The sequence below is a fragment of the Ceratina calcarata genome, unplaced genomic scaffold, assembly GCF_001652005.2.
Source record: "Ceratina calcarata isolate Rehan_Ccalc_2016 unplaced genomic scaffold, ASM165200v1 scaffold351.2, whole genome shotgun sequence".
In the NCBI taxonomy this organism is placed as follows: Eukaryota; Metazoa; Arthropoda; class Insecta; order Hymenoptera; family Apidae; genus Ceratina; species Ceratina calcarata.
The window spans coordinates 1,111,540-1,120,951 of NW_017158043.1; the positions used below are offsets into that span (position 1 = coordinate 1,111,540).

Genomic DNA, 9,412 nt, shown 5'->3' on the forward strand with positions numbered 1-9,412 from the left:
TCTAGAATTCGACTCTCACATACACTCGTTTACTTCTGTTACGGCTACATTACATAATAAGAAGGCATGGAAATGTTCTTATGAAAACTTATCGCGTGTTATTCACTTATGAACAGTTCAAGTGAGCGATGCATTAAATGACAAACGGAGAAGGGAACAGGTTTCAATCTGGATCTAACTTGTTCCACATAGAGTGATTCAGTCCGGCTGTCAACTGATTCCTTCCTGTCGCGAACTGGTTCCGAATGAGAAAGCGTCCAATGGCACCGATCCCTCGAGTCAAAATTGCTTTTACCATTTTCCAGCTAGCTCATTACATCCGCAATATACATTTCCCGTCGCGCTCGAGCTGCCACGGTCAAAGGCATACCTGATTCAAACCGGATTAACTTCGCGCGCGCGGCTCGATCGAGAAGCGGAACTACGACGCTTCAAAGAGTATCGAATCCGAGAGTCGGTATTTTAATCAAACGCTCGACGGAAAATGGCCAATTTTCGCTTTTATTGATAGCTATAACGTTTATTACTCGCTCGGAGGGAAACGGATTAACGGCGGTGATCGTGGAACGCGAGATGAAATCGTCTTAAAGTAAACGCTTTATGTATTCCCAAAGCGTCGTTTTTATCAGGCCCGGGGTCAAAGGCAATAACTGATCGTGGAACGACGGACGTTGCACGAAGTATGCGATCAAATTGCTTTACGGTATTCCGTTTGATTCGTCTAGAAGTATGATTAACACCTTATGTTTAAAGAGAGCTCGTTCCAATTTACATTTGTATTTCGAACGAGTTTTAGTGCAGAGACCGTTCGTCTGTGTGCAATTTTTCGACACCTGGGAATCAAATTCGATCGACGTTTAATTTGTGTATTAAATCGACTCAATTATCTGAACAAAGTGAAACGAAGCGAGAGATGTCGGTGTTGGTTTAAGATTCAGTTTTCCACGTTTGGCCCGAGGGGAACAAACTCGGCGCGCTCTTAAATAATCTACTCAATTATTTATTTCTAGCTTTTCCCGAGTCGGCCGTTCAAGAATCCTTCTTTTGTTCCGCGAAACGAGCAACCGGCCGCACCCGTAATTTAGTCCCGGCGAGACCGGGGGATTGGATGGGATACGTAGGTGGGAACGTGAGAAACGCGTCTAATGAAAAAGTATGCAGCGACGTGCGTGCGACCGGCCGATTTCCGTTCCGCATGAAACGTCGTCGTCTCGCGTAGATATTTTTCAATTATCCGTCACGCTCCCCTGTGTTCAAACTTCGACCCCTCGTTTCCTCAATTTTTAACCGAATTTGCTCCTCGCGTGTCAAATTGAAACGGTAATGAGAAAACGAGATCAGCGAAGGAACGACTAAATTTTATAATCGAAGTGACAGTGAATGACCAAGAATAATGTACAATGCGACTGCGAAGCCTATCATCTGCTTACATCAAACAATGCTAACAACCGTTTCAGAATAACTCAGAGAGAGAGCGAGAGCGAGACCATGGAGATGGACTCTGGAGTTACGGTACGAGCAATAAAAACCGTTTTTAGCAGTGGTGAAATTACTGTTGGACGAAGCTGTGTTCATAACTTCTCGTTAACCGCGTTTTTTATTTCCTCCTCTCCTTTTTCCGGCTGACCCGCGTACAAATACCAATTTTATTCTCTCATGCCGATTTTCTTATCTCGTGACGCGTTAAAATAAGACTCGCGAGATCTTCTACGGATGGCTAGTGGAACGAGTGACTTGTTACAGGGAGAAAGCTAAGAACAGCAGCGTTTTAATGACCTCGTAAAGGAGTAATGGTTAATTTCGTGGAGTGCACGAATGTGGCACGTGCCTCTTGGGAAGAGTAATAAGCATTTTTTCATATCTCTGATACCCTAAAAATATTTTATTGCTCTCTCGTTAGGCTAATTCTAGAATATTGCTCCACGGTCTGGCCTACATATTATAGAATTCATATGTATACAGACTACTATCGAAAGGATTCAATGCAAATTCTTCGGGTATCCCCGTTCGTTTGACTTGTTACAACTGTGATTCTACTCTCGCTGAATCTAAATTAAGCACATGAGAAATCAGAAGGAGAGCCTTTTGCTCGTAAGATTGTCACACTCGAAATTAACGTTCCGTAAAACCTTGAGAAAACACGAATTATCTTTTGTTGAACATCACTGTTCTCTGTACGGATATTACAATGCGATAAATCGGATGATCGTTTATGCCAATTTGCCCGTTCGAGGAAAGTTTTAACAAACGAAATTTCTAAAACAAGCCTAAAGACGAATATACATTTAATCGGACATCTGAGAAGAACGAAGTTACAATCCTCTATCGGTGGAAAGAAGCTAATTTTGTAAAAGCTCCTCCCTCGAACTTCGCCGACTTATCTCCTATCGGTTATGATCGCACTAATAAGCAAAAGTTCTCGAGGAAACGGCTGATTAAATTAACCGCGGCTTCGGGTTAATTATTTCGCGGCGTAATTGCAATTAAACCTTCGAGCTCCTCGTTTGCTATTGTAATCGAGTAATGGCCGAACCCTGTCACCCTTTCCCTCCTGTTTCTATGTACGATATTAATTTGTACGAGGGGACGAAAAAATGACGGGCCAGTATATTTTAATGTCGACTCGTCCGTGACTTCATTTCTGGTTTCGCCTTAACCAGCCGGAAACATATTTCCACGGTAGCCGTGACGCTGTTCATTTCGCGCGACATAATTGAAATTAAAAAGAGGGACGTGAAAAAATGGTACCTTACTAAAATTTCAAACTATCTAAGTTCAGGCGAACCGAATAATAAATTTTTAAACAAACCTGACACCACCAGCTTGAATAATATAGATACTCAGTTTTGTCAGTGTGGCATTATTGATCGTACTGTACACTGGTAATTCTAACAAACGAAATTATAAATAAATATAAATAATGACGTATCTAAACTGAATTTTCATATTGAATCTTTAAACGAACGTCATACGACTAGCTTGAATATAGACAAGTTTTGTCAATATGACATTATTGATTGCATTGACAACGAGTCGTGCAAAGTGCCTTTTCCTGTTTTTATCACCCGACTAATGAAGCGTCTAAACCTACGAGAATCTCACCAGGCTACTTGATTAAAGAATTTCGCCGAGCCTCCGCCGTTCACTTTCCCTAACGCGCATCAATTTCATTTAGTCAGAGTTTGTTCTACATAATTGAGAGAGTTCCTTCAAAAGCAGCGATAAACCCGGTGTCCCAATAGCGGGACCAAGAATAGTCTACAAGCCGTCGCCGAGCCGTGAAATCAATTACGCTATCTGTTACGGATAAACTTTCTCTTCCTGCGACTTAATGAATATGTCAGGGGACCGGCCGATTGAATATTCACGAATCACCGTCCCGGCTGCAACGAGATCTTTCCACGCGAATTTACTCGTTAATCGACTAGGATTAAATACATATTAACTAATCTTAGTAAAACTACTAAATGCATAAATTAACTATACAATGCAGATCATTAAATGATATAATTTATCATTTCATTACTTAGTATTGATCTAAATTTATTCTTGTCAAGCTAAACAATGAAATCAAAGAACAGTGGATAATTCGACTGTACCGTGTAATCTAAACCTGTAGTTTCACAGGCGGCGTTAACTAGAAGCTTGGCGTTGATCTTGTGAAAATTTCACGGCCTCTGTAATCGAGGAGGGACATCGTCGCGACCGCCGATCGGTCCCGGTTGGCGCGCGTTAAGGGCCACGTAAATCAGGGCCACCTGTTCGCGAACACCTGCGAACGCAGTTCTCCTCGCCCTTTAAACCGTTTAGTTTAGTTTGAACCGCGGCGTGTCCCGGCGCCAATAGCCGTCCACGAACTTCGCCCAACCTGTCCCGATAATGTCGGTTAATATCATGTAAATTGCAATTAATATTCATGGGGTTAATTCGCCGCGCCGTCGCCGGCCCGTTGCGCGCCGCTAACTTTTACCCGCAATTTACGATCGCCAACAAACGTATTTCGGACTCCGATCGTCGTACAGATACACCCACGCGCAGACCGTTTCATAATAGATTTCATTTTCTAAACTCTACAGCGGCAATGTTTTATCCTAGATAAAAGTCGGTGGTTTAAATTAATTACATTCCTGCGTCTAATAGGGAGAAATATTTCCGAAATTCCGATGAAATTTTACAAACGGGTTCGATCGTTTATCTTCATTTCCCGGTCATTAGAAGCGTCTCGCGGGACAAATTAGCGCACCTACGAATCGCTTAATCGCGCAAACGTTCTTGCCACGAGGGCCATGAAATTGCTTTCTTCGTTCGTCGACGACAAGTAATTCGTATAATTTGTTAACGAGACGTTGCAATACCGTGGCTCGAAACAAACAAATGTCCGTCGTTTCCCCTGTCGCGATACACCCTCCTCCCCCCCAGGGCATTGGGACGGGAAACGGGCACGTACAATTTTCCCTTTGCCTTGTTACCCAAGCTGGAACTTCTTGCGGAAATCTTTCATCCCGACGACGTGCATACATTGTACCTCAAAAGTATCTAAACACCAGCTGCCGCTATCGATAAGGAGTTCAACGAAACGTTGGATGAATTTCTAATACGTCGTCAATTAAAATAAATAAAATTCATTAATTATTTTATTGATTACATTAAATAATTTTATTGGATCTGAGGAAGTAGTGGAGATAATTTTGACCAGCGATGTACCAGGGAGAATCATTCGGCCGGACAATGAAACACGATGTTTAATATAGCCTCGAACTAAATGTACTGCGGACTAATTTAATTAAATAATAACAAAGGAAACAACTTCAATTTCGAGTTGCCGCGTTTCCCCTACAATCCTACATTATCTCATGTTTTTCGAGATCCCCTGCCACGAGTCTCCCTTCGGAATACACGGTAATTTTAAGGTACGCTGAAATATTCAACGAACGAAGACGGAAAATACATACTGTTCCCTGTTCCCGCGGGCGAAAATTCAAGAATAATATCAGCCTGCGAAGCTGATTCCGTTATTGTTATTATATTATTCAATGATGCGAGGCGTGCGAATTATTTTCCTGTCTTGTAATCTTCTCGATTGCCAGCCGATCGGAGCTATTCTAGTTTCGGTGATGCTACTACATTTGTAGTTTAATCTGTCTTATTAGGAATTAAAGGACTCAATGGAATGGGATAATTCCATTATTAAACTGTCCATCTCCTAATTATCTGCATGGAGTTTGTTCTGTACTTTCTGATATTCTCGTTGCTATTTATTACGAGGGTAATTTCATTAGCAGGATAAATTAGTCTGAGATTAAATTTCAAATTTAAAATAATCTGTCACCGTGTTAATTAACTTCTTCATCTCTTTTCTATTATTAACTATTATGTCAGTGAAAATGAATCCTTCGGTGCTTCATCTGTCCATCAGTACAAATGCAATAAAATACTCTATTCGATGATAAAATTATCGCGTTATTATTAATTATTATATCAGAGAAAATTCTGATAAATCCTTCGTGCAGGATACGTGCAATAAAATATTTCGTAGAAAAATTCGATGATTTGATCATCACGCTTTGAGTAAGGTAAGATGTTTCGACTCACCATGGATCTCGAGGGTCGGGCAGTGTTCTGTGAACGGAAATCAGGTCACTGACGTACTGATTGAACGCGTTGTTCAACCATCCATCGTCGACGAGTTTCTTAGTCTCGGCAGTTAAATTCGTTGGCAGGATCACCGGTCTCCCCATTTCACCAGGCGCGCTCGAATCCTGTTCGCGAGGAGCGACCAACACGCCGCCACCTAAAATCAAAAAAGTGACAAACGCATTTTCATCTGACCGTTTAAATTGACCGAGCTTAAGAATTTAGAGAATTTCGATATCGCGTACGTATACTACGTCACATTTCGAGGTCTGTCTATGAAGTTGAAGCACTGACTTTTGCACGCGAACTTGCTAAACGGAGCTAATAAGCCAGCGAGTAGTAATAATCTAGCGAGTAGTAATAATCCAGAAACCAATGTGTAACTCATTAACAAGATAAATTGACTCGTCCGTTCCCAGTATGAATTTTGAAACTTCACGAACATATTCGAAAACTCGTCCCTATCATCAGCCAATTTCAATTTGTAATTTCATACGTACCTACTACTTATCGAGCTACTTAATCATTATCATTACACCAATATGAATATTATTCTCTTTACAAGTGTATATTTTAACAATCGCAAAACTCGACTTTCTCTGTTCCTATAAAGAACACTCGTTTGCAAATACGTGAAGCATCGGAGCGCTCGAGTTTCGGGTATCGATACCTTAACGAAATCATTTTTGAAAGCAATTTCGCGTTCGCAGGAAAAGCGACACGCAGGGCGAACGGACGAGATACAAACGATACCGGCGGGGATGCAAGGACGAGGAGGAAACGTAAGACGGCGCGAATTGAATTCTCGAAAGATATTCGGCCGTGGCTGTCTCCCTTTTCTAAGAGCTTTCCTGCATAAACTCGACTTTTATTCCTCGCCAGCATATTGGCACCGTGCGCAGGTATGCGTCTGGTTTTCTTGGGGTACCTTCGAGATAATTTCGCCTCGGACCCGGCGTCCCGATAAAGAACGCAACGAATTGCTCGAGACGGCTCGGCCGCCGTGAAACTTTACCCGTGCATCGACTATGTAATTCTCTTTCAAATTCTTTCGAACTCTGACCTTACACGCTGTCATAATTATTATTGGAATTTTCATGACCTCGCATATTAATGTAATTATTATATCGTTACAGGAAATATTATGTTAATTATTATTAGAAATAGTTGAAGTAAAGTTTTACAGACTGACCTTGCTCCGGGCCAGCCTGGGGTATCTTCAGCTTGGACTGAGCGTTGACCGGCGTCTCTTTTCTTAACGGCCCCACCACTGGTACGAAACCGTTGGCCACTTGGGGCGCGGCTACGCCGGACGGTGCCAGGGCCTGGTCACTGGCGTTGGCACGGTCCTCCGTATACAAGAGGAAACACACGGTAGCCCAGGCAGCCGTCGCTAGGACGGCTACTTTCAACCACAACGATCTTCGCCTAGGAAAACCCATGGCCGATCTTCACTGCGGATCGTTCTGTCACCTGTTATCCTTCGGTTGTTCGAGCACGGTTCGATTAGAGATCGTTGTTTAGCCGGCTCGAGAGGTCGCGTTACCTGAGTAACATCCTCTCCTCTTCCTCGCTTCTTCACCTCTGCGGAATTTCGTGCGACTTCAAAGGAGCGAGGTAAAAATGAAATTTAATTGGTCGTCGACTCGGTGCGGTCAGATCACGTTCAAGTGTCGACGAGACACTCGATACGTATCGGTTGCCACGGGATCATCGTTGGACCTTCATTTTCCTTTGATATGCCTCGTTAAGTCGGTGACGTTCTTCTCCGTGGCCGGCGATTTGATATGAAGCTGATATGTTTACTTTCTAATTCGGTTTCCTCGGATATCACCGCATCCTTTCACCTGAAACGATAAAATAATAATAGATCAATTTCGATGAAGTTAGAATCGTCGTATTAAATGAATATGGATTTATACGTTCCCATAGAAATTCTGTAATGCGATTCGTATAACGTTTAAATTAGCAACGTAATTATGTGCTCGCGTTAATCAGAAAACGTCGGATTCCGTATGGACGAAAATTTTCGCATAAATAATCATAATTGAAACTGGCATTAATGCTCGGACATCGATAATCAATTTACGTTTACTATGCTGGTGTATATATGTGTATAAATGGGTCAATTAATATTGACGCGCTCTCATTATTTCAATAAATTACTACGCGTGATTGACGAGTGAAACAGAGTTTCATTTTATTCCCTCCTCGACGAGATTGCTATTTCTGCAATTCTTGTGACGGACTAAATAAAAATTCGATATTTCCCGGCGGACAGTGGAACAGGTACGCGTTGAGTCAGACGTCTGAGAATACTATTATTGGATGTAACGCAAGAAGAGAAATTATTTTTATATGTGTGTTTCTCTGAAGGTAATTAAGTACAGGAAAATGAGCGGAAAATCCTGATCAAATTTCACTGTAGAGGCTAGGCCTTTGACCTACGCCGTGGACAAATTTCAATTTTCGTTAGAAATTTCAATCAGTGTCGCGCTCCCAACTTTAAGCGGTAGCTGAATTTAATAATTACGCGTTGTTTAAAGAACAAGTTCCACGTTCGCCGGGGGTTTGATAAAACGTGTTGGAAACAAGGGTTGCGGAGTGGGCGCGATAAGAAGTACAAACTCGATTAATCAGTCGTCCCACGTCGGAACTTTTATTAATCCGACTAAAATCAGGCTGATGAAGAAACTTGCTTCGTTTCAACTTTCGACCTTAATTAACATAAAAATCGGCGATTTCCTCCTCTTTTTTTTCCCCGCGGAAGTTTCCTAACTGGCTGAAAAAGTTTAGGCGACGGCACGTCGAAAGGGATTTAGTACGGCGAGAACTGAGACGAAATATGTATGTATTTACTAGAGACATATTTGCGGTGCCCGAGGCGGGATACGCGCTACGAAGATACATCCATAAATTAACTTACGCGAAGTAATTGAGCAATACATCACCAGCCGGGATTTCATTAACCAAAGTAAATCATCCACGCGAATTTCGTTTGCGGCTGAACTTCCGATTATGTGTATACCTGAAATACAAGCTTCTGAATGTAGATCCTGCTATGAACTTAGCCTTAGCTACCCGTTCGTTGAACAAATAATATTCAACGGTAGTAATATGATCTAACCAACGAATTAATCATTTGCCTTTGTACGATTCTCACCCATCAACTATCGAAGGACTGACGGTTTCGTTATTATCGAGAAGCATGTTTTTAAGTATAGAATATGTTGCGTCCTGTTCCACAATCACAATCGATGCGGTCCACAGGATGGGTCGAAGTGACGTATGTTGATGGTTACAATAAAAAAAACTTCAATGTTGTTTAACCAAAAATGAACTGTATTTATTCAACTTGGAATTTCTCGCGTTACATTCTCTCGTTGCTGGACGAAACTCCTCTGCCCTGCTCATTGCTGTACGAACCTCCTTCGTCCAGAGACAAAAAAAACTCGAAAAGTGGGGGTTGAATTTCCCAACAAAGAAAACGGCTAAGCCAACCAAAAAATAGCAATGCGTTGACCAGAACCTTTTCCTTAGCTATTTGGAAACCTTCGACGCGTCTTAAGCTAATGGCTTCCAGCTGCTAAAAACCGTTATGTTGAGCAGGTAGAGAAAAAATAATCCTAAGAAACGCATCATTCCGCCTCCCTTGAACGGTCACGTTCAACGAAAACAGATAAACAACTATCCTAGATGTGTGGTGTGTTGTTTATGTCATACAAAATGTGTACGTGTTCCGAATCTTAAACTAATCTATATATGAAAACCATAATAC

General features: G+C 41.9%; 1 protein-coding gene across 6 annotated transcripts in view; it reads right to left on the reverse strand.

Moving 5' to 3' along the window:
• The window catches only part of Pgant9 (polypeptide N-acetylgalactosaminyltransferase 9), a 207,685-nt gene that overhangs the window by 47,920 nt on the left and 150,353 nt on the right, over positions 1-9,412 (reverse strand). For all 6 annotated transcript variants that reach the window (XM_026813839.1, XM_026813840.1, XM_026813842.1 and 3 more), the window contains 2 exons: positions 6,827-7,481; positions 5,593-5,791 (listed from right to left, as the gene is read on the reverse strand). In XM_026813839.1, coding sequence (XP_026669640.1) covers positions 5,593-5,791; positions 6,827-7,076 — 449 coding nt within the window. In that variant the 5' untranslated portion in view covers positions 7,077-7,481. The remainder of the gene's footprint in view (positions 1-5,592; positions 5,792-6,826; positions 7,482-9,412) is intronic.